At 32.2% G+C, this 25,771-nt stretch overlaps 1 protein-coding gene and 1 long non-coding RNA gene across 2 annotated transcripts in view; one reads left to right on the top strand and one right to left on the bottom strand.

The window, feature by feature from the left end:
* LOC111044223 (liprin-alpha-1) overlaps positions 1-19,727 on the top strand; it is a 306,418-nt gene extending 286,691 nt beyond the window's left edge. The window contains exons 22-25 of the mRNA XM_039432367.1: positions 10,470-10,687; positions 12,238-12,394; positions 13,983-14,099; positions 15,149-19,727. Of these exons, the coding sequence (XP_039288301.1) occupies positions 10,470-10,687; positions 12,238-12,394; positions 13,983-14,099; positions 15,149-15,235 (579 nt within the window). The 3' untranslated portion in view covers positions 15,236-19,727. The remainder of the gene's footprint in view (positions 1-10,469; positions 10,688-12,237; positions 12,395-13,982; positions 14,100-15,148) is intronic.
* On the bottom strand, positions 3,334-6,930 carry LOC120352332. The gene is made up of 3 exons (XR_005571775.1): positions 6,504-6,930; positions 4,846-4,964; positions 3,334-3,621 (listed from the first exon to the last, which is right to left on the bottom strand). It is a non-coding gene; the product is annotated as an uncharacterized LOC120352332 (long non-coding RNA).
* Positions 19,728-25,771: the final 6,044 nt, after the last annotated feature.

Below are 25,771 nucleotides of genomic sequence, written 5' to 3'. Positions count from 1 at the left end.
ATTTAATGCTTTGAATGACTATTTTGTGAATGTAGGTATAAATCAAGCGCAGGAAATTGATATAAATGGACAGAATGAGGATCAATATTTGGAACAAACGATACATTTAATTTCAATTTTGTCACTGTAACAGAAATCAAGGAAGTAATCAAAAGTTTGAATGATAATAAGGCACCTGGATGGGATAACATATCCAACAGCGTACAGAAACTATTAACTGACACAATCTCTGAACCTCTTTCAGAAATTTTCAATTGTTGCTTTTCAACTGGATACTTTCCCTTGCATTTCAAGCATGCAAAAGTAATTCCTTTACACAAGGGGAGGAGCAAAGAGATACCTCAAAATTATAGACCAATTAGCTTGCTAAGTTCTATTTCGAAAATTTGGTAAAGAAAAGATTAGTTGAATTTCTAGATGTTAATAAAATCCTTGATAAGAGGCAGTTCGGTTTCCAACAGGTTAGAAGAAGTACAGAGTCCTTGGAGTCCTTAACTGAGACAATATACAATCGTTTCAAAACAAATAAAAAAACCTTGGTCATGTTCCTGGACCTGGCCAAGGCTTTTGACACAGTTCCATGATAAAATGATTCAGAAACTATCTAATATTGGTATTCAAGGAGTAGAGTTAGATTTCTTTGAAAGTTATCTAAGGGGTAGAAGCCAAATCGTTAGCTGTGGTGGTAGTAATAGTGAGATAAGAGATGTGACATGGGGACTACCTCAAGGGACTGTATTGGGACCAATTCTATGTTTGATCTATGTTAATAACCTCCCTAGTGTACTGGACTCAGTTGGGTCTAAGACAGTTTGTTTTGCTGATGACACAGCACTTATCTTCCAAGAAGGTTCCTGGGAAGATGTTATCAAGCAAACAAAAGTGGGTGACATTAAGGTTTCTCAGTGGCTAAAATGTAATTATTTGAGACTAAATCTTGGTAAAACAAAATGTATGACATTCAGTCCAACAACAAGAGGAGATCTAGATTTGAACAGGCTTTGTTTGAATAATGCTTGTAACAGGTATCCATGTGATTCTTGCAATGAGCTTATTGAGAGTGTAAACAATTACAAGTACCTTGGTATTCTTGTCGATAAGCATCTACGCTGGTCACCTCAGATTAGCTACTTTTGTAGAAAATTAAGGGTGGTGAATTTGAAAATGTACATGCTTAGAAGTATTTTGAGTCTAAAATTACTAAAATCTGTTTTTTTTTTTTTTGCTTTATTCCAATCCTTACTTCAGTATGGTAATTCTATATGGGGAGGAACTTTTGATTCAACTTTAAAACCTTTATTTGTTCTACAAAAGTTAGTTATCAAAACAATTATGATGTCAATCAATCAATCAAGTTTTATTGAACAAAATATTTACATTGGAGGTCCCACTAAACCCGAAGGTTTTTCTTTTCAATAGATGCCTATATAAGTATACATAGTAAATTATAGAATCGTACATTACAAAGAAACAAAATTAACAAATTTGATAAGAGGAAGAGAAAAAAAATTTTTTGCATGCAAAGGGAAGTTGGGAAGTAAGAAGAGGATGTAAAGGAAGGATGGTGGTGAGGAAGGTAAACTTATCTAGGAACTAGAATAATAAAATTTAAGAAAATAAATTAGATAAACTGCTCAAGTAAAAAAAAATCAATCAAATCAAATCATAAATCATGCAAAATGAGTATTCACTATTTATGAAAACAAAAATTATAATAAACATACATGGGGGAAAATTGAGAAATGAATTGAATTTCAAGAAATAATTATTAGTGGTCGCTCTGGCTGGCGGCAGTGACTCAATAAAATTAATGTACCAGCAAAATCTCTGCTAGCTGTTTCTTTATATGAGGTTATTGTTATTTATTACATAGCTAAGAACATCACTTTTTGAATAATCTCAAATATTCAGAGGCAATTTATTAAATAATTTAGGAAGTATGTAGAGGAGTGATCTTTTCCATATATATTTCTAAATCGAGGTAACTGATATATAACTGGTGATCTTAAATTGTAAGGAGATGGTGGAGCAAAGGATCTGTATTGAATATTATTCTTGAAAAATATTATAATCTTGTAAATATAGAAGTTCTTTGGAGTTACTGTATGGTAAAAAAATAATACATTAGAAAGATTATTGAAGTTGATATTTAAGTTGATAAGAGGCAATCGAGATGTTATGCACTTCAGGGTTCTGAATTGAATTCTTTCTACTCTGTCAACAAATAGTCAGCTGTACAGCCCCATGAATCTATACCATACAGACTCTCCAGAGCGAAACTCGGTCCCCTGATATTAGAGCACTAAAGCTGTGTTTTCGTAACGGGCAGAAGCAGAATCGATTGCAGCGCACCCAAGCGGGCAGAAACAGTAACATTCAAAGAACTAGTTCTTTGACATGAATTTTGCTTTATGTGTTATGGGCAATGAACTTTTTGGGTTGCCTGCCTAAATCAATATGCCTTTTTAGGCAAGGTTCAATTAGGGACTCCTCACCAGTAAAAGCTATACGAATCTTAAAAATTATTATTATAGATTACTGTAACACATATGACAAGTACAAAGTGTATTCAAACAGGCGAACTAATTCTAATAATTATTGTTGAGATAACTATATCTTGCTAGAATAAACAGGTTCTGTTATGGTACTTTAAAAAACACATAGCCTATTTTAAAATGGATAAATATCTATCAATAATTTTGAAGGTAACTAGTACCCTAGTGATATTCCAAAATGAAACATGATTAGTTTCGACATTTTCAATAAGGACTCTCTTGACAATGACATAATTAGAAACTGGTCATGCTTATTTTGAATATATTAGGGTAGGCCTACTAGTTATTTTTCATAATTAAACATTAAAGTTGCCCTATTAAAATGAATACTTTATTAGATATTCATTAGAATTAGAGTAGCCATTCAAACTTCTTATTTACTATAATGTTCTAAAAGCTTATCAATTTCAATCAAAACCTTGGAAATATAGTCTAGAAGGTTGAATTAAAAGTAATTATATTTGATGTGGCTTGGAACATAATATTTTCAACTTTTGCTTGAGTTATTTTTCATATTCAAAGAATTATTACCCGTTCAATGCAGTACATGAGTACTATTATTTAATTCTTAATGCAATACATAATTGTGATAGCTTACCTTATTTTATATAAAATTCGAGTCTATTATTTTACATGTTACCTATAGCATTTGCCAGTCAGCAATGTTAAATAATTTTATTATTTCCAAAAGAAGCAGAAGCCATACAGAACCAATAAAGTTGTTGATAAGAGTTCGATGCTGTTATGTTGAATATAGTTTTAAAAATCCCTCAAGTATAAACATCAAAACTTATTTTATTAGCTTCATGTCACTTGCTGTTTTCTTAAACTACCTGAATTGAAGCAGTTAGCAGGAGCGATCGCCCAACCCCCCCAAAGAGGATATTATTATGAACAACATGAAATAAACACATCAAGATTTACTGAAAAAATTAATATATTTCTTAGATTTGTCCATCTCTTTCTTCTGTAGGCTACTACATCATACATGAATTATATCCATGGAATATTATTCATAGTTGATTTTCTTTGTCATCCTCTACTTCTGGCTGGTACACCACTAGGCCTGGAATCAAAAAGTTATAATTTATTATTCATTATAAAAAAACTTTGCAAAGTGAATTCTGAAATTGATTGTTTGTAATCTGTATAAGTTTTCAATTATATTTCTTGGCAAGGAACTCCCAATAATGAAAAGTAATATTATATGAGAAATTCCAACAATCAGTTGAATTATTATTAGCATCAATCTCCATGTAGGAATTGGTATTAATCAGTGTGTCCCAAGGTCAAAAGAACTTGTTGGTGAACAACATATTTTTGGATACCATGAACAATTCATTCATTTCTGTGGTCAGTAGGCCTACTTCTCGACCGTTTGGTTTATTTGACTCTTCAAAAATGTACTGCATAAAGTAATTATTGGTTCTATATTTAGAGAAACAAGTTTAATGAAACAAATGGGAATATAATCAATTAATTGCTTGATCCGAAATGATGATTATCTACAACATTATAAGTAGAACTAAGTGATTTGAAAATGAATACCAAACTGTAAATACATAAATCCCTCTAAAAACAATGCAGGTATTTCATCCATGAATTCAATTATAAATTTTAAAAGGTGGAATCACTGTCATTTAAGCTATTATTCAGTGTTTTTTACCAGCACTTGCTGGTTGAATTTTTGAAGTCATCTATTCATAGTTCTAATGTATGGTCATTTATAAAGTTCAACATTCACTCAAGATCAAGATGAACAGTTGAGAAGAGTGTTTAAAAAACAATGTATTCACTCATCATTCAGGGAATAGAGCTGTTCATAATATTTGGGATTTCCTCCATAATGAAATAATTTATGTAACAAAATCTAATAATGTGATAAAATTGAATCAATAATCTGATGTTAAAATGATATCACATTATTAGATTTTGTTAAATTATTTCTTTATGGAAGGAATCTCAAATATTATGAACAGCTCTATTCCCTGAATGATAAGTGAATACATTGTTTTTTAAACACTCTTCTCAACTGTCCATCTTGATCTCATGTGGTTTCACGTAGTTTCGAAATATTAAAATTTCCTGTAAGCTATTAGCCTAATGATTTTGTAATTCAGTCAGTTTTTCAATTATTTTAGTCACATACCATATTTATGTCTTACTATTTGAATATCTAACATCAAATCAATAATAAAACATTGTGGATAAACTTTTTGAAAAAATGGGAAACTGTATAAAATGACATCGCCCACATATAGTTTAAAAAATGTGTGGAATTTGATCTTACCTAACTAACTTATTCTATCTATGGGTTCCAAAGAATTTTTCCATCCTGGTCAACAAAAATGAATTCATATGCAGTTCCTTTGAGCACATTCTCTTCAATATTTTGTTTGTAAATGGTACCTGAAAAAAGAAACATATTTAATCTTTCAAAATATATTTTGGAGATAAAGTGAAGTTAATCATCAATGATAATACATAGGCCTAGTTTGGACTTTGAATAAATTAGAAGTGAACTGGGCCTCAATAAACTATTTACATTAGATAGACTATACATACTATAAGTATATAGCCTACTTACATTCGTAGCACATAACAGAAAACACTTAAAGTTTTATAATATAAATTAAAACAGGAGACACACGACATAGATAGATTGAAAACACTGAAAAACTTACATTACACTCTTTGCTTGGTCGAGAAAAGGGACACAGTTCCTCGAAAATTTCCGATTATAATGTAAGTTTTTCAGTGTTTTTAATCCATCTATGTTGTGTTTCTCCTGTTTTAATTTTTACTATTTACATTGATATACCGTACCTGGCATCACGCAATATATCGATCAATAGAGCATGAATAAGTTTTTCAAATACATTACTATTCAAATTTTATTGGTAGCAATGGTCAACCAGAAAAATACCTATTTTATCTTTTTTCAATGGCAGTCTTTCAATATTCAATTACACTGACTCTGATCAAGTTATTTCTATAACAATCTATGTACTAATTTTGTTTCCAAGTGAATTTGAATTAATTAAAATAAGATTAATTCATAGATAGGTACCAAAGACAAAGTAAATGTTCTAATAGTCAGGTTAGTTTTGTTATTGTATTGATAAACTATGGGTTTACAATATTTTGAGGTGCAACAAGGATAATGGAAGTTTAGGACTTGGAATGTAATGGAATACTTCAAAGTCAAATGATGATGTTATTTTCAATAAATCTGTTTGTAAAAACTACTAGCTGCATCATAAAAAATGTATTTTGTGATGAGGCCAACTCAATGGAAGTGTAAAAGATTGTTAGCATGGAATGCTATCTTATCTTATCATGTAATGCAAAATGTTATCTTGGTTGAATAATGTTTACAAACTGATCATTTAATGTTAATCTAATCAATCAAGTTTGAATGAGTTTAAATCTAAATAGTTGATTAGATTTCTCTCTTTCTTGTGATAATTCTCTACCATACACAAACTGGCTAGTCTAGGCTTTACATTATTATTAAACACTAGAAATTATACTTTAAATAAATAAATAAACTTTTGTCAACTTCTAACTTCTTGGAAAATGAAAAAGATATCAATTTAGACCTAGAGACTAGGTTATTAAAGGCCTACTACAGAAGGCTACCTGAATAAAAATTGTAAACATGCTGGTAGGCTACTTATAAAAATTATATCAAATTGTGTACGGTAGATCTAGCCTACTTTATTATGAGAAATTTAAGTCTACTTACTTGAATTCTCTATCACATCAGAAATTTTTAACCATATTCTTTTTTTCGAATAGGTAATTCGTTGTGCAGGTCTGGAAAGTACAAAACTTTGAACTGTCGCATCAAATTTATAACGAATTTCACGCCTTTCTGTAGTAAATCCATTTTCAATTTCTCTTGTAAAAATTAAGAATAAAGAAACCAATAGAAATATTTTATACCTCAATTTTCTACTGCAAATTAATTTCACAGTATAATAGTAGCAATCCGAAATTTGACAACCAACAGCAAAATAATATCAAAACAAATCATCCAACAATATTAAAGATTGAGGTTAAAAAGAACATGGCGTCTGATGCAGAGAAAGATTATTCTGCCGGTGTCACGTGATCAGAGCAGAAAAATATTTCCAAGCTGTCTGTTCCCGTCGACAGAATCCCGAAATTAGTTCTTTTTCGACAAAACGGTTCACGAGCAGTGATCGGTCAAAGCAAAATAGCATTGTGTTGATAGGCCTTAAAATGAACGGCAAAATGAACGACAGTTCGTTTCTGATTTGAACAGTTCTTTTTTTCTGCTCAACTTTCTGCCGATGGGTGAACACTCCCATAAGAACCAATGTTAATTTAAAGTGAATTCTGTCGTCTGCCCGTTACGAAAACACGGCTTTATATACAAAACATAGAGCATATAGAGAAATTTATACAAGTAGGCCTACATCTCGATCTGACCGTTCTCTTTGTACACTACATGTCAAACAGACAGCAGACATGTCAAACGTTACGTTAGTGACCATGAAGACAATAAATTCGTGCTCATGATACTAGGCTATATTGAAATGAGAAACTCATATTATGAATTACCTAATGATAGGCTCTACGAGAGATTTATAAATGAGGTGAAGACAGTCGACCGGAATAGTTTTATGCATGTGAAATATTTTTGCGCTTGATGCTTGAAGTTTTTTCGAGATGTAGTTGATGTGTAGATGCCATCTCATTCTACTGTCAACTATCACACCTAGGTATCGGGTATCGTCAACTTGAGTTAGTGATGGGCAACTACAAGTTTGAAGTGATTTAGAAAGACAGAGGCAGTCATGACTGATAATTTTTGGAGTTTCATTACATCTCATATGCTTAAAATGCATTAAAACTGTTTCTTATTAATTACTAAATTCCTGTCATGTGACCACCTAAGAATCCTATTATAGTCAGATTGCAACTGTTGCTCTGCAACTTTAAGATTTTTATGATTTTTTTTCACATCAATATTGAAGCTGTGTCATCAGCATACATAAAAATGTCACCAAGGCTCAAAAAGGCTCAATTCTGGGTCCCTTACTGTTTCTGTTGTATGTGAACCAATTACCAAAAGAGTTAAAAGATCACAGAGCTCTGTTGTTTGCTGATGACACATCGCTTATCTTTAACAATTATTTATTAGATAGTCTAGAAATAAATGCTTTTACTGGAGTACAGTCAATTGTCCAATTCTTGAAGCAAAGGCAATTAACAATAAATAGTAAGAAATGTCAATTCCTACAATTCAAAAGTAAATATAATTCAGTAGAGGATAGAGAAATAAATGTGTTTGTAGAGGAAAATGAATTAGACCAAGAAGAGAAAGTAGCATTCTTGGGAATTTTATTGGACAGGAAATTAACATGGCATCCTTACATTGAGAGGATATGTAATAAGATATCATCTGGGGTATTTGTCCTGCGGCAGCTTGCTAGGCTGAATGATAACTACTGTTAACTGCTTACCATGGACTTATACTATCTCATATTAGGTATGCTATTTTAGTATGGGGTAATTCATCTCAACAAAATATGGACAGGGTGTTTAAGATTCAAAAGAAGGCACTCAGATGTATAGAAAAAGTGAATAGGTTAGACTCTTGTAGGCCTTTATTTAAAAAGCTTGGTCTATTAACTGTGCCATCTTTGTATGTATATGAAGTTGTAATGCATGTGAAAACGAGTGGTGTGATCCAGAATTCAGATGTTCATGAGTATAATACGCGAAACAGAGCAGATTATCATATAATGGGTCACAATAGTAGGTTATTTGAACAAAAACCAGATTATATTGGTAGGAAATTTTATAACAAGCTACCTCAAATCTTGAAAAGTAATGATGATTTGAAGATTTTCAAAAAACAAATTAAAAAATATTTAGTTGATAGAGCTCTTTATAGTGTACAAGAATTCCTTTCAAACCTAAACTAGGTTGAACTACTTAGTGTTAGAATTATTATGTAATAACATGACTTGTCTTATACTCCATGACTGGAGTCTTTAGGACGTAATCTTAAAAAAAAAAAAAAAAAAAAAAAAAAAAAACATTTCTGATTATGCTTGAAATTGAGTTTACATATATATTGTAGAAGACAGGACCCAAAATACTACCCTGTGGGACACCAATATCGTCGTTTTTGAATAATTCGCTATGATTGTTCCCCAACTTAACCAGAAAGTATCTGTCACTCAGGTAACAGTATCCAAGAGATTTCCCAAGTGTCACATTGTCTCAAAATTCCAATCTGTTCACTATAAGACAATAATTATTCATTTTAAAGACTATTAAGAAACATGTGCTCAAATTAAAAAATATGCAAAATTTTCAAAGAGTAACTAGACAAGTCGCTCAAAACTTAATCATAATTGAAAGAGTTAACAGCACCCTATCCCGTAGAAGTATTTCATATTTGAGAAATGAGCTCTATAATAAAGTTCCTTGAGGATGGTTGATAAAGAAGCCTGAAATGAAAGAACTCCATACCTGGGTGAAAGAAAATTATTTTTATTCAATTAATGATTTGGTTTGATATTGATTAATGTTGTATGAATTTAAAATTCAGCTTTATGTATATCTTTAATTATTGTTATTTCTTAGAATGGAATGGAATTGAGTTGGTTGAATGTTAATTATTGTAAGCCTATATTATAATATTTTATGATTATTTTACATATTAATATTAATGTACAAGTGAATAAGATATATTAATACTCCACGTCGGCGTACAAGTTTTCTTTTGCCGACGTGTAGCACAAAGTTGTCAATTTCCTTTTCGTTGTATTCTGTATATATTTTTTGTGCAATAAACGATTTGATTTGATTTGACTTGATCCCCATATTTTTTGGGTAAATCTAAAGATTAATAAATTAATATGTTAGGATAGATTGTTGAGGTCTTTTTTCAGTGATTGACAGTAGATCGGCAGTCACATTAGTGGATCTTGCCCTTATAATGGCTCATATATTATACGATATGCAGTTGTGGTGTGGGTGGCTCTAGTATTATGGTTATTTAGAATACCGAAGAGGGTTAATTTTATAGGTGATAAAGTCTTTTGTATTTTCGGTTTCTATATTTGAATATTTTTTAACTTGAACAGTCTTCTTGATCTATTACCGTTTTCAGTTAGTCTTGCAAAGATTTTCTAAACTATTTGCCTTATGATAAAAATGATAAATTCTCTATAATACTCTCCTGTTCAATAACAGCTCAGGGCCTTTAGAGTATATATTATACCAATGTCCATCAAATTAATCATAGAAATTTAAGATTGAAGTTACTAATTCCATATCTAAACTTGACAAATATTAAAATATACACATAAACATAACTCAAACATGAATCAAAAGAAACGATAATTCAAGATTACAGAAACAGAGAAATATTACAAGTAGAGCACCGATTATCCGGACTAATTGATGCATGACCGGATAACTTATAATCCGGAAAATTTATTTCAACTCGATTTTACTCTAGCTCTTGAGTGTAGACGTAACTAAAAATTCAATAATGTATACTAACTTAAATATTCTATTTATTAAAATATTGTACTGCACCTTTATTGTGGCGTACCAACCAGCTGCGTGGAATACAGAATAGGTTAGGTTATTAGGCGATTTCAATTTTTTCATATCACCCAGTGGACGTCCAGATAACGGGTCATTTGGATAAACGATGTCCGGATAATAGGTGGTCTACTGCTTGTATACACACATTCAGTTGAATTTTTTGTGTTAGATCCGTGATTATTAAAAATATTTCTGTAATTCATTCTTGGTTAAATTTCCTTGTTTGACATCCTGGTTACCTTCTCCAGTTTGGAAATTGTTTTAAGAATAATAATATTGGGCTTATTGTGAGCATTGGAATGTTGGGCTTATTAGGTGTCTCTGACGAGCCCGTCGGCACCGAAGACGTCTCGCACGACTCTGGCGTTCGGAGACATGAACCACGAGTGGATCGGCAACGCGTGGCTGCCGGCGCTCGGTCTGCCGCAGTATCGATCCACGTTCATGGAGTCACTGGTCGACGCTCGCATGCTCGACCATCTCACCAAGAAGGACCTGCGCGGCCAGCTCAAAATGGTCGACAGCTTTCATAGGTAATTGCATCAACGTTGTATAGGTTAGGTTGGGCTATTTACACATTCTTGTATGCTAAGAAGACAAAGTATATGGTCATCACTAAGCAAGGAATTCCCCAAAATCGCCTTTTTGCTGGACGGGATGTAATAGAACGAGTGGAAGCTTATAACTATTTGGGTTTGCTGCAATGCAAGTCACATACCAGAGATCAAGATACGAATTGAGAAGGCCAGAGCTGTATTTGTAAAAATGAGACCTCTTCTATCGGCTCGTGATTTGTCTCTTGAGGTCAGGACCAGCCTCTTGAAGTGATATGTGTTCTCTGTTCTTTTGTATGGGTTGGAAGCATTGACACTGAATAAAGAATGTGAGGCCAGACTTCAGGCGTTTGAGATGTGGACCTATCGGCGTATGCTTCGCATATCTTGGACAGATAGAGTCACAAATGCGGAGGTTCTCAGACGTATGGATAAACAACTGGATATTGTGCGTGACATTAACATCAGGAAGTTGAAATACTTTGGACACATTATGAGAGGACCTAAGTATGAAATTCTGCACCTCATAATACAAGGTAAACTTTTTGGTAAGCGCTCACTGGGACGTAGAAGAATGTCTTCTTTGTGAGAAACCTGAGGGAAGCGATCCATAGGATCACAAAACCTAAAAATTCATTAGATTCTATGATTTATTAGATATGAATAGTAAATGCAATTTAGTTGCAAATACTTCTAATTCATCTGTCGCCATAACGTTCATACAACATAAAAATCCAGTGAGTCATCGAATCTAATAAATGTATAGGTTATGACGTGCTCTAGCCGTGACGGCTGTAACGTCTTCGCCGTCGCCGCTGATGAATTGCACCTTCACTCTAACCGCAAACATTTCAGTGATCAGTCGCATAATATAGGCAAGGGGAAGGCAAGAGGCCAGAACTGTTCTCTAGGCCTCCAAGAGTTGAATATTTGTTATTATCACTATCCTTATTTCCAATGCTGAACCCTGGTCAACCACGTTTTTAGACTGCATCAGCCACAATTAATTATTATTATTATTATTATTATTGTCACAATAATTATTGTTATGAATTTCATTGCAGGAGATAGTTAATTTTGTAGCATAATGATAATACGAGCATACGATTCAAGCACCTCATTGTGTGTTCTATGTTGTTATAGAAACACTGTTTGGCAGTCTGCTGGTAATAATAATAAGTCAGCTGGTGTCTCACTCGGGTTTGACGTTGACCAAGCCTATTGTCACTTGCTCTCTATAAGCCTATAATATTGATTGCTCTCTGGCAACCCATTGGTAGCCGAGACATTATAATTCTAGAAAGAAGAAATTGTTTTGTATTTGCTCAAAGGCAGAATAATTCAAAGTAGCAAAGTAGCACATCCTATAACAGTTTTGCAGAAATCATCATTTTTAAGACCTGTTTCTTTACTTTCCAAAGTAGAATTATGTGATAGTCACATATTACTGGTTATTGTTATTATTCATTTTGTATTCTTCTTCCCAAGAATAATAATAGTAATTGATGAAATTATCGTTTTATTTTCAGAACTAGTCTACAATTCGGTATAGCATGTTTGAAGAGATTGAACTACGATAGAAAACAGCTTGAAGAAAGGAGGAGAGCGTCTGAAAACGATCTAGTTGATGTTTTAGTTTGGTCTAACGATAGGGTAATTCGGTGGGTCTCCGCGATAGGACTAAAGGTAAACAAACACATTTTTCAATTTTTTATTCAGTGGTTTCCTTATGGAAACAATCTAGAATTATAATTACATATATCAAGATAAGAATAAATTCACCATTATTTAATTTCATCAATATTGTAGAAACATCTGTAATTTTTTTACGGTAACTTGAAAAATCTTATACAAAAACAAACACTGTGTATGTAAAAATATGAGTTTTATCATGGCTTACTTTAGATAAAGGCTGGAGCGCACAACTTGGCAACGTCGCAGTCAAGCTCAGCTTCAGGCCGAGCAAATTGAATTCACTTGGGTAGAATCCCGATTAACTACCAGCTTTATGCCCTTTATCAAATACCAATACTGAGAAATTCAATCCAATGATAGTAAAAAATATATAATATTAACTGATAGACTAATTTTAACTTTAGTTCTAGGAGTTTCAAGTATAATGCCTAGCTTGGCAATATATTCACTGTACTTACTTTCTGTGTCTGTATTTCCCACGAGCAATTTTAATGATCAAATACATTTCATTAATAGATTAAATTATTGAATAATACCTTCTAAATATAAAATAAAAATATGAAAGTCAAATATTGTCTTATTTTAAGAAACTTCCGAATTTAATGCATGCGCTTTTTGTGCATCTATAACTAACTATATACCGTAATGATATAGTCCAGTCCAGTCAATATATACATTGGCTCATGCAATTTATATTGTAGTTCTGATTTTTTGATATATTATTCGGGTACATAAGTGAAGTTCAGAACCAATTTCTTCATGCAAAATTTTCTTGTGCTAGATACAGGTGGCCGGAAAACCTCGTATTTTCGGCTCATTTACCAGTTTTCAGCTATTTCTGCCAAATCTCGTAATAGGACAGAAAAATTTGCTCTCGCCTTTTTTCTAGATTATGGTATTCGGAATAAAATGAGATCATTCGGAACTCTCTATCTCCAATGAGTACCTACTGAGTTATGATTTTTCAAAAATGAGTAAAATTTGAAGAAAAAATCAATTCTGATGTATTTTAGTTTTTGATCAACAATATCTTCCGATTGTTACCATTTAGATGTATAATTCAAAATCCCTATGGCGTATTTTTGTGCTCTACAATCTGAGATCAGGTAGAGCGCTCTATCTCTTATAGATTTCCAGGTACACCTGACAACAATGCTCCTTGTATTGTGAAAAACACCTAATTTTCAGCTTCAACCTTCATCACCAACTACATAGTCTTCACATTGATATTTCGCACAATGACATAATTTTACTGAAGTGCTCCGATCGTGAATAATACTGTACTTATTTTCAAGAATTAGGATTTATTCACTTTTAGGAAAGATTTATTCTTTTCAATGTCATTCATCTTGCAAATTTCTCAAACATTTTCAATTTCACAATAGAATAAATCGTAATAATAATCAATAAAAATGAAACTTTTTCAAATCATTTTTATTTCAATTGTTTTTTACTTTTACTTGATTAACATTATTTTCAGTGAATTACAGTTTTTCATGCTAGTTCTATCGTTTCGTATCAGATGAATGAGTAATTGTAAATCATGCTTTGAACTAAAAATGTACTGTATGTTTTGCAGGATTACGCGAACAATCTACTGGAGTCAGGAGTGCATGGTTCTCTAATAGCCTTGGATGAGAGCTTTGACCACAATAGTTTGGCGCTAGCGCTGCAAATACCAACTCAAAATACTCAGGTAATTACATTCAAACATCTATAAAAACATCATACTGTACTTTTTCTATTTCATTGGTTTAATGTGTTTGGGATGTCTTTTGGCGATTCGTATTTCATCTATTCATCTCAATATCATCAAGACTGACAAGTCTTTTACAAGAAACAACATAATATAGGCTATTTCTTGATTGAAAATTCTCATCTTCTCCGTTAATGACTAAATTCCATTGATCTTGAATTAGGATCTCGATTAAAATGATTTTGGTTGATGAGAGGAGAATTTTTATGTCCTGAACCTCATGCCAACTTCTAAAGTAAGAGTTCGTTACTATGAAAAAGCGCTTTGATACATGAAAATTATTTGCCTCTGAAATGGTAGAAATGCGGTACAAACTGCGGTAGAGGTTTACGGGTTCACAACTTTATCCCTGGGAGATTTACCCATTTCTACAGGTGTCTACAGTATCAAGACGCTATTATGCATAGCGATAACAATTGAGCTAACCAGCCTACAAGCCTTCGTTTTTTAATTAGGAATATATCAGTCAGACATGCGCAGTTAGCTTATTTCAACGGATCTTCTTATTATTCCACATCTGTAGCTAGAGTGTTTGTTTCTATACTACAGCCAGGTAGTAGAATATACAATTACCTTTCATGAAGATTGATACGTTACTGTGCTTTTTACTTTCTTTACTTTGAGTGCTGGTCTCAGGGTAAAGTATTATTACTTTGGGTTGCGATTTTTTTTATATTGTGTAAAGAAACCCAAAAATATACTCTGGTCCACTGGTGAAGTTCCCAAATTTGTAGCCGGTCTTTAATTTGTTTTCTTGTTAAGACCTCAACATAATTATAGTTCCGTCCTTTTATTAGACTTTTGTGGAGAATAGAACGAATAATAATAATACTTATTAAAAAAAATTCCAGAGTTAAATGCAGCAAACCAGCTGGAAAAACTGCCTGTACACTTTTAGGTTTATACTTACTATTACTTGCCTGCCCTTTCATTGTAGTAATTAATTGAAAGTTGTAGATATTGTAGATGATATTTGTTTGTGTATTCAGATGCGGCAAATGCTGGAAATGGAGATGAAGAACCTACTGAGCGTAGCCACCGAGCGACGACTCGACATGGACATGAGCAAGTCCTGATATCCACAAATGGCCAGCTAGCCATCAGCCGACGACCCCTTCAGCAGACCAGTCTAGCTCTAGCACTGCCCCCTTCCCCCTTCCCCCCACCCTTATCACTTACTCTATCAATAACAGCTAAACTAATAATAATTGTCGCTCTACGAAACGGTCTCTGTGTAAATATATAAATCTGTGTAAATAGCCTTGATACGATCGCCTGCCTTCTCTACCACTGACCAGTGAAACCTAACTAAACTGAACGTTTTTCTCTACCTATTTATAAATTATCAATATCAGGAATACGCACACCGAACGTAATTCTTATCCAAAACTCCTTTGTAATATAATTAAATTATTGTATGAACTTGACTTGAGACAATACGACCGTTCGCATCAAAATAGTGTTACGATTTTGTTTGGCAACTTCGATTGGCGGTTTCGATTATTTTGGAATGATCGATTAATTCTGTAATTTGAATCGTATGACTGACTGAAGCACAAACGTCAACTAAAAATTGTTTTAGAAATGTTTTGATTGTAGGTACTGCAATCGATTGAAATCTTCATTACTTATTTTTTAAGATCCATAACAATTGAAATCGTTTGGTGACAACGAACTTGAACCAGTCTTGGTTATAGAAGTTTTTTTTCAATTTTCGATATCATGATCGATATTCATTCTATAATGAAAATTACACTTCAACCCTTGAACAATAATTATTATTATAATGTAAAATTGAAGTTATAAAGCAAAAACGGAACCAATGAAAATTACTTGACAGAAATTGCTAGATTTTTAAACTTATATAAAGAAATTCAGGACTCGGTTTCTTAAAACACATTATGATATTATATTTGTCAACTGAAATTGAATGTTTGAAATTATAATTATTTTTATATTATTGTTGAACTATTCTGATATCGGGTCCCTGAAAAGTATACTACTTATAAATGTTTCGTCTTTACGTTATCCATTTATCATCAAACTTGAATGTTGAAATTTATGTTGCTTTCTTGTCAGCTATTTTCATTATATTATTTTTGTTCCTTTACATTACTTTTTATCAATTTTATATTTTTGGGTAAAGCCCACATATGTATTACCATTTTTTACTAGTCCGGCTTCTTGGGTTGTATTTTGTTAACCAAGAAGAATAAATAACTTCAACCGTATTTAATGGAGTTATATTTCCACAATAATATTATAAGTAAATGCTTGTGTACCAATTGTGATGAGAGATCATGATTACTATTATTTATTATTGTATCATATTAGTATGTTTAGAATGTTGTTATATTGCGCGCATGTTCTCAACGTTTGATGAAGATTACGATGATGGTGTTATACAATAATTATGGTGAATTCAGTAGATATTAACTAAAATCAGCTTTAAATATTCTAAACGGGTTAAAACAGATATACTTAATACTCATTAAGTATGTACAAATTTTTTATTACGTAATTTATATTATTCATGTAACTTTATATTTGTTCAGGATAATAGCATGCTACTAGACAGCTATCCATTCGAGAAGTTTACTTTTCTTTGAAACATAGCCTTTATTGCATCTTGATAATTGTATGAATGTTTGTTTGTTCGTAGTCTATTTTTGAAAAAAATCAAAACTTATGTAGTTTATTTGACTGAGTTACTTTTATGATATTTAGACAGCATTCCTTATCTATGTTTTTTCTACTATTTTACTTCATGTATAGATCTTTTTATAGGTTCATCATTTGTGCTGAGTATTTGATAAAAGATTTTAGGTTAGAATCCCTTCCTCTTTGACGTTTTCATTTTTTTCCAAAGCTAATTTATGATAAATTTTGAATTATTTCGTTTGAGAATTACCATTTTTACTGAATATATTTTCATAAAATACTACAATAATTATAACCTATCCTTTCTCTACCTCCGCAATGTTGTCATTTCAGTTTCAAACTAAGTAGAAATATAATCAATTAACAAAATATTCATCTCAATTATGAAAATTTATTGTCAAATCATTGATGGCTAGCTAATTTTTATTTTTATCATTTTTCAGATGACATTTAGTCAATATTGATGAGGGGTTTTCAGAAATGCAGGCAACGCTCAATTTTCCTCTCAACTAATTATGTTGCAAAGTTAGTTTATTAACGCCTCCAGGGCTCTCATATGTGAACCCTCCCCAATTGAAATAACGTATTGTATTATCTTCAAAATGTCATTCTCTTCTATCTTGAAGTACCGTGTTGAATATTTTCCAGTTATAACTATCACTCAGTAATAGGCCTATTCCGCTAAGTTATTTATTTTTGTACACAATTTTTTGAAAATATTCCCCAATTTTTACTTGTTTTTGGGAAGAATGTATAGGCAGGGCTATGTCTGATCAATTAAAATTATTTTCAAATCTCTGATAACAAATTATTTCTATTGTAAAGTCTCAGTAGCTGAATATCATGACTTCATATCAAATTATGTGATAAAAGTTTGAGATTCATGGAAAAATATCAAATTGATGATCATCTAAAATGAAGGTTATGCTGTGAAATGGTTATAGTATATAAATTATATTTTTGTTGAATAATAATTTCTATCTAGAAATAATTATTTATGTGAAGTACATTTTATAATCATAGTAAGAAATTATTATAGTATGTCAAAAATCTATTCTATTTACTTGTAGTAGCATTCATTTAATTTTGAAATGAGAGTCTTTCGAAAGTTTTCAAATTTCAACAACAAGATCGTGGTATTTTTAAATTTATCAAAATGAGAAATAACTTTTAGCTCAACACACACTTTATTTCCAAGTGAAAATTTTGATGCAAAAGTTTACCTACTGTATCTAGGAATGGGAAATAAATTTATTATATTTTTGATTACTCAATTAGTTATTTATCGAATCATTCAACCTCCGTTTTTAATTCGAAGAGTGAATTGAATCTGAATTAGTTTTATGAGATACCTTTGTTTAAGTTGATTAAAAAAATTCTTCATTAGAGTTACATTCAGGTACATTCAGTTTCAAGTTCTGTAAGCGTAAAATTTTGATATGAACATTAATTTTGAATTATCGAGATAATCTATCAATCTAATTGAAGAAATAAATAATTCATGGCATGAATAATACTACTCTTCCATGCCTAAGCGCTTCTAATTAGATATTAAACTTATGGCAAACTGATGAACGTTTTGTATCAATGAAGCAAAAATTTTGTCACTAATGTGTTCTTTTGTAACTTGAACGAGTGCTACTTTATGGAAGAGAAAAACATAAATTAATAGAATTAACAGAAATTAAGTTTTGTAAATAAATCACGTTAGAATGAATTGAATGTTTGATGAAAAAAACTTAGGAAGGTAGCTATTAGTTGTAAAACGATTATGTGTGTACCAGATGTATTATATACCAATGATGAAGTTACTATGTACAGTAACACTTGTAATCAATGAGTAGTGTACAGTCAATGTTATTCAATGCAGTTATTCAACATTGAAAGACAACTTTATGCTTTCTAAATGTATAAAAATTGTTAATTAATTTCGTGTATATATGTGATTAGATTGTATTGTATTATATGTTAAATGTTACGAGTGGATGCTTTTTATTTGAATTTTTGGTTTTGTAGGTAATTTGACGTAGGAGCTATTTAACTGTTGATATGAGTCTATTGTGATAACTAGAAATGAAATTGGAAGATAAAAGATAACTATTGAAACGCTTTCAATATGTTTCACACAGGAATATGTTTGAAAAATACGTTTGTAAATCAAAATTTAATTTGGAAAATGAATTTTAATTGACATCAATAATATTCTTAAAATAATGCTTATTGTTGAAAACAACACGAGATGAATTTGGAATATGACAAACCCTTCAAATCAGTTATATGTTTTTGTGTATTGTGAAAAATTTTGAAATTGATTGAATTCGGGGAACGAAATACAATTTTCTGAATTTGGGTTTAACTCAGAATAATTCAAAACCCTCTTAATTTTTTCAGTAATACTTCTACAGTTTGATTATAAGCTGAAGAAATAATTTAAAAAGAGTAATGTATTATGCCAATTGCTGAAATGCCAAGCAATTCTAGTTCACGCTTCGAAGTACTTACATTATTTTATAATCCTTGAGATTGCATCAATATGAACTGAGAAACTCAAGTGTTCAGAAACGTTTATGTTTTGTTTGTTGTATAATGTATGTATATAAAACTTATTTCATTTATGAAAAATAGCCATAAATCGGAACAAATATTCTCCATAAAACTTCCTTAAGTTACATCTAAGTTGTCATATATAAGTAAGTATTATTGAATATGTGAATATAGTGTTAATGTTATGATAATAGAAAATGAAATAATGAAACAAATTGTTGAAATATTTGTAAATAATAATAGTAACGATTTAAGTGAAAACCAATAATGTTCAGCAGTATTATTATTCCATCTACTAATTATGTACGTCTGCATAATTCCACTAAAATTTAAGTAATAAAATTCTAATGTGTTGATTTGAAATTGAAGTTTACAATTATTTTATTTTCTACCAAACTACCTAAAGTTTCCGCAATTTCTTCACATAGGGTACCGGTTAACCCTTAAAAGTGACCCCCACTTTGTACTAATTTTTGGGAGTTGAAATTTTTCATAGTAGTAGCAGTCAATACTCAAGTTATAATAAACCACTCAATTTTTGATTATATTCTGAAATATTCAAAGAATACTATTCTTTATAAAAAGTGAATATTTTCTTCACTTTAATGAAGATATATTTTTTGAAATTAAGGGACAATGTAACCCACGGGTTGGAGTGAAACCAACTGTAAATATTTTAAATAAATTATAACATCAAATACAAATAAACTCCACTTCAAAAAATCAATTTTTTTTTAAGAACATTTCATTTTCTTTTGTCCAAAGATTTTTTGTAGCATCGAGGCATGTTGGCTGCAGAATCAGCAACAAATGAATAAACGTATTAATTTTTTGCAAGGTTGATATTTCGTTTTATTGTATCATATTTGCATTGTATTTGCTTCATATTCTGTATTATATCCTCATTTTTATTCCGAGACAAGGTAACCTCAAGTTTCACCTAAAAGTGACCTTCAACATAGAAATGCTAGATACTTTCTATTGAGGAGGCCTTTATGAGGGAGTGTGTGAGTAGAGTACGGTACCATTACCCTAGGTAATGATGTTGTCAGTGTGTTAGATGCTTAATTGCGTTGCGTTTTGTTTTCAGTTTTGATGATGCGTGAGTAAAATTCATAAGTTTAAAGAACTGCGTTTTATGTGTTGTGGAAATAATACAATATTATTATAATACCTAATACGATATTCACTTTTCCTTTATATGGCTACTACGGTACAATTATTGAAATGATATAAATACTAGTAGTTCTGTGAACAGTAGACTTCGCGTTCAGTAAGATACATTGACCTGTTGTTATGTTTTCTCAAAAATTAATAAATAATTTATCAATCTAAAATGTCTTAAAAAAATTCTAAATAAACATAGAGCTTTATCGTACCGTGACGTGTCGTCCCGGAATGTGAGTGTGAGCGCTGTTTGTTATCAGGTCTGGCTGCCGTCGATACGCCAATCCAATCAACCCTTCAGAGAACATTCTGTGTTGTCGTGTTGGCAAAAAATCGGTGTGTTGAAATTAACAAAATAAATACCATTCATAATGTTGATTTCCTACAAACTTCATTTCTAACTTTTCATGATTTTAGAAATCAATTTCTTTTCAATAATACTTGTTGCAATTATTTCAATCATCAGATTAAAAATCTGGTGTGGCGCACTCACACAACTTTCCTTGCAGTTATGGAAATTGATCAACTGACGCTATTGTTTTAGTCAGTATAGACATAAAAAGGGGGTGTGAACTACTAGTAATATACCCATTGAAAAACATTGAACATCTTGAAAATGTATCTTTCCATCAACGTTAGTAGACAGTTGTCTACTAACTTTGTCTTTCCATAAGCTGAGGCCATGATTCTAGTATGGGGTTATTGATAGAAAACATTTTTGTTTACAATTTTCTTTTTTACTTTCCTTGCCCTATTACCATAGGTAAGGAAAGTATTGCTTTCCGAAAAAAATTAAGGTACCTCAATTTCTAAACCTTTCAAGGTCCCCTGAGTCCAAAAAAGTGTTTTTTGGGTATTGGTATGTTGTGTATGTGTGTGTATGAGTGTATGTGCGTCTTTGTACACGATATCTCATCTCCCAATTAACGGAATGACTTGAAATTTGGAACTTATAGGATTTACACTATAAGGATCCGACACAAACAATTTTGATCAAATGCAATTCAAGATGGCGGATAAAATGGCAAAAATGTTGTCAAAAACAGGGTTTTTCGCGATTTTCGCTAAAACGGCTCCAACGATTTTGATCAAATTTATACTTAGAATAGTCATTGATAAGCTCTATCATCTGCCACAAGTCCCATATCTGTGAAATTTTCAGGAGCTCCGCCTCATCTATGCAAAGTTTGATTCTAGATTCCCAATTATCAGGCTTCAGATACAATTCAAACAAAGAAATTCAAGTGGAAAAGATTGAGCATGAAAATCTCTACAATTAATGTTTAGTAACATTTTCACCTAAAATTAAAAATTAGCTCGAAATTCGAGAAAATTTGATTATTCAATTGCAAACTGTTGGCAACTGTTGATTTATTTAATCATTCACTATGAATAGATAGCAGACTTCGTGTGTCTGCAGCGCTATTGTCCTGTCACCAGCTGGCTCAGATCTTAGAATAGTAGACTTAAGATGCGCGTGAACACTAGTAGTCCAGTCACTTTATACATTGGGGCATGCAATTTATATTGTAGCTCTGATTTTTTTATATATTATTTGGGGACATAACCAAGGGTCCAGAACCAATTTCTTCATGAAAAATTTCCTTGTGCTAGATACAGAATGGCCCAAAAACCTCGTATTTTCTGTTCATTTTCCAGTTTTCAGCTATTTCTGCCAGATCTCGTTATCGGACAGAAAAATTTGCTCTTTCCTTTTTTCTAGAATATGAAATTCTGAATAAAATGAGATCGTTCGGAACTCTCTATCTCCAATGAGTACTGAGTAATGATGTTTCAAAAATGAGTGAAATTTGAAGAAAAAATCAATTTTGATGAGTTTTAGTTTTTGATCAACACTATCTTCCGATTGTTACCATTCAGATGTATAATTCAAAATCCCTCTGGGCGTAGTTTTGTGCTCTACAATCTGAGATCAGGTAGAGCGCTGTATTTCATATAGATTTCCAGGTACACCTGACAATGATGCTCCTTGTATTGTGAAAAACACCTAATTTTCAGCTTCAACCATCATCACCAACTACATAGTCTTCACATTGATATTTCGCACAATGACATAAGCTCATAAGATTGTGTTCTATGAGAATCACCCGATAGATGAACTTAATTTCAGTATTTCCTAGTGGAGAGGCGCGCTCAAGGACACTTCAAGGATCAAAATTTCAAATACTTATAACTTCTGACACAATGCTCAGATTTCATCGCACTACTTTTCATCCTTCTCGGCTCGTCAAGGCGGTCCAAAGTCATGCATCATAAGTCAAATTCGGTCGAAAAGTGGAAGATTTATTGTTGAGTGTACCGTACTTAAGCCCATATTCCAATACACAAAAATGGCTAATTTCTATAATAATAATAATAATCGCCTTTATTGGCCAAATATACAACAATTTGTTACAAAAATATTTCTATATAAGTATTACATTACTGGCATTCGCCCCATGGATAAGATCCTTCCGGGGGGAGAGGAGAAAGAAATTTTTTCCCGTTTTTAAGCTGCAAAAAGTTAACAATGATACATCAATTATGTTTAAACGATATGGCAAAGAAGTTTTTTATTATTATTATTACTGCAAAAGAAGATACGCTTTAGAAATTGAACTGGATCAATGAATACAGTCCTGTACTGCCAAGCAGCCGTACAGTAGCGGCTGACATCTCTCCAGTGACTGCCATTCAGGTACCTCTTCAGCTCCTCTCTCGACAGCAAGCCTCTCCTCAGGTAAGCGCACCGTATCTCGCGTAGTATGGGGCATCTGGCGACGAAATGCATCACATCCTCTTCTTTCTTCCAGTTGCACAGGGAGCACAGCTTCACTGGCTGATTTAGCCTTAAAAGGCTAATTTCTATATTCAAAGCTGCATGTCTTTTGAAATACTTCTGATAAAATTTCCAAGTCTAGTGAGGATGTGAAAATTTTACCCCTCTACCCACTCCAATAAATATTACTTTCAATTCCAATACCATTCGAAGGTTACAGAAGATTTCAAAAATGACGATGTCAGTTTTTACATTTTTCCATGATTTTACTGTTGATCAAGAGTTTCTAAAACGAGTCTGATACATCATAGAAACTCTCGATTGATTCCAATAAATTGTAGATAAATTCAACTCCTACGAGCTCAGTTGTCTACTAACTTTGTCTTTCCATAAGCTGAGGCCATGATTCTAGTATGGGGTTATTGATAGAAAACATTTTGTTTACAATTTTCTTTTTTACTTTCCTTGCCCTATTACCATAGGTAAGGAAAGTATTGCTTTCCGAAAAAAATTAAGGTACCTCAATTTCTAAACCTTTCAAGGTCCCCTGAGTCCAAAAAAGTGTTTTTTGGGTATTGGTATGTATGTGTGGTGTGTGTGTGTGTGTGTGTGTGTGTGTGTGTATGAGTGTATGTGCGTCTTTGTACACGATATCTCATCTCCCAATTAACGGAATGACTTGAAATTTGGAACTTATAGGATTTACACTATAAGGATCCGACACAAACAATTTTGATCAAATGCAATTCAAGATGGCGGATAAAATGGCGAAAATGTTGTCAAAAACAGGGTTTTTCGCGATTTTCTAAAACGGCTCCAACGATTTTGATCAAATTTATACTTAGAATAGTCATTGATAAGCTCTATCATCTGCCACAAGTCCCATATCTGTGAAATTTTCAGGAGCTCCGCCTCATCTATGCAAAGTTTGATTCTAGATTCCCAATTATCAGGCTTCAGATACAATTCAAACAAAGAAATTCAAGTGGAAAAGATTGAGCATGAAAATCTCTACAATTAATGTTTAGTAACATTTTCACCTAAAATTAAAAATTAGCTCGAAATTCGAGAAAATTTGATTATTCAATTGCAAACTGTTGGCAACTGTTGATTCTATTAAATCATTCACTATGAAGAGATAGCACACATCTTGTGTCTCCAGGGTTATTGTCCTGTCACCAGCTGGCCCAGATCTTTGAATAGTAGACTCTTATGCGCGTGAATACTAGCGTCAGGTGATCAATTTTCATAATGGCAAGGAAAGTTGTGTGAGTGCGCCATACTAGATTTTTATAATTAGGGGTTACCGAGATACATAGCTTTGAATATAGAAATTGGCCATTTTTTGTGTATTGGAATATGGGCTTAAGTACACTCAACAATATAAATCTTCCACTTTTCGACCGAATTTGATTTATGAACCGCCTTGACGAGCCGAGAAGGATGAAGTGTAGTGCGATGAAATCTGAGCATTGTGTCAGAAGTTAAAAGTGTTTGAATTTTTGATCCTTGAAGTGTCCTTAAGCGCGCCTCTCATAGAACACGATCTTATGAACTTATGCCTTTGTGCGAAATATCAATGTGAAGACTATGTAGTTGGTGATGATGGTTGAAGCTGAAAATTAGGTGTTTTTCACAATAAAGGAGCATCATTGTCAGGTGTACCTGGAAATCTATATGAGAAACAGCGCTCTACCTGATCTCAGATTGTAGAGCACAAAACTACGCCCAGAGGGATTTTGAATTATACATCTGAATGGTAACAATCGGAAGATAGTGTTGATCAAAAACTAAAACTCATCAAAATTGATTTTTTCTTCAAATTTCACTCATTTTTGAAACATCATTACTCAGTATTCATTGGAGATGGAACTCTTGTGACAACATTTTCACAATTTTAGCCGCCATCTTGAATTGCATTTGATCAAAATTGTTTGTGTCGGATCCTTATAGTGTAAATCCTATAAGTTCCAAATTTCAAGTCATTCCGTTAATTGGGAGATGAGATATCGAGTGCATAGACGCACATACACTCATACACTCATACTCATACACACACCCAAAAATAAAAATAAAAAAAAGTCATGATGTTGAAGTGCTTGCTGGAAGTAAGCTAATAAATAAAACGTACAGAGAAGCTCCGAAGACTGCTGAAAAAACTGCACTCAAATCAAAGGAAAGTAGGAAAGGTAAAAACTGAACTCAAATCAAAGGAAAGTAGGAAAGGTAGACTGTTACTATTGACATCTAGTCATGGACGAGATTGTAGTGACCTTCTCAATAAACGATTAAAAAGAAAGTTTGAGGTTCAGTGTTGCTTCAAGCCCGGCGCAACTATAGAAGCAGTGGTGGAGTCAGCCAAAGAGCAAACAAAGGATTTCAATGAAAATGATTATTTGATTATACTGGGTGGCTCAAATAATATCATTGCTCCTAATTTAAATCATCTCCCGCTAATTAC

Source organism: Nilaparvata lugens, chromosome 7 (genome assembly GCF_014356525.2).
Source record: "Nilaparvata lugens isolate BPH chromosome 7, ASM1435652v1, whole genome shotgun sequence".
Classification (NCBI taxonomy): Eukaryota; Metazoa; Arthropoda; class Insecta; order Hemiptera; family Delphacidae; genus Nilaparvata; species Nilaparvata lugens.
This window is presented reverse-complemented; position numbering and strand designations above follow the sequence as displayed.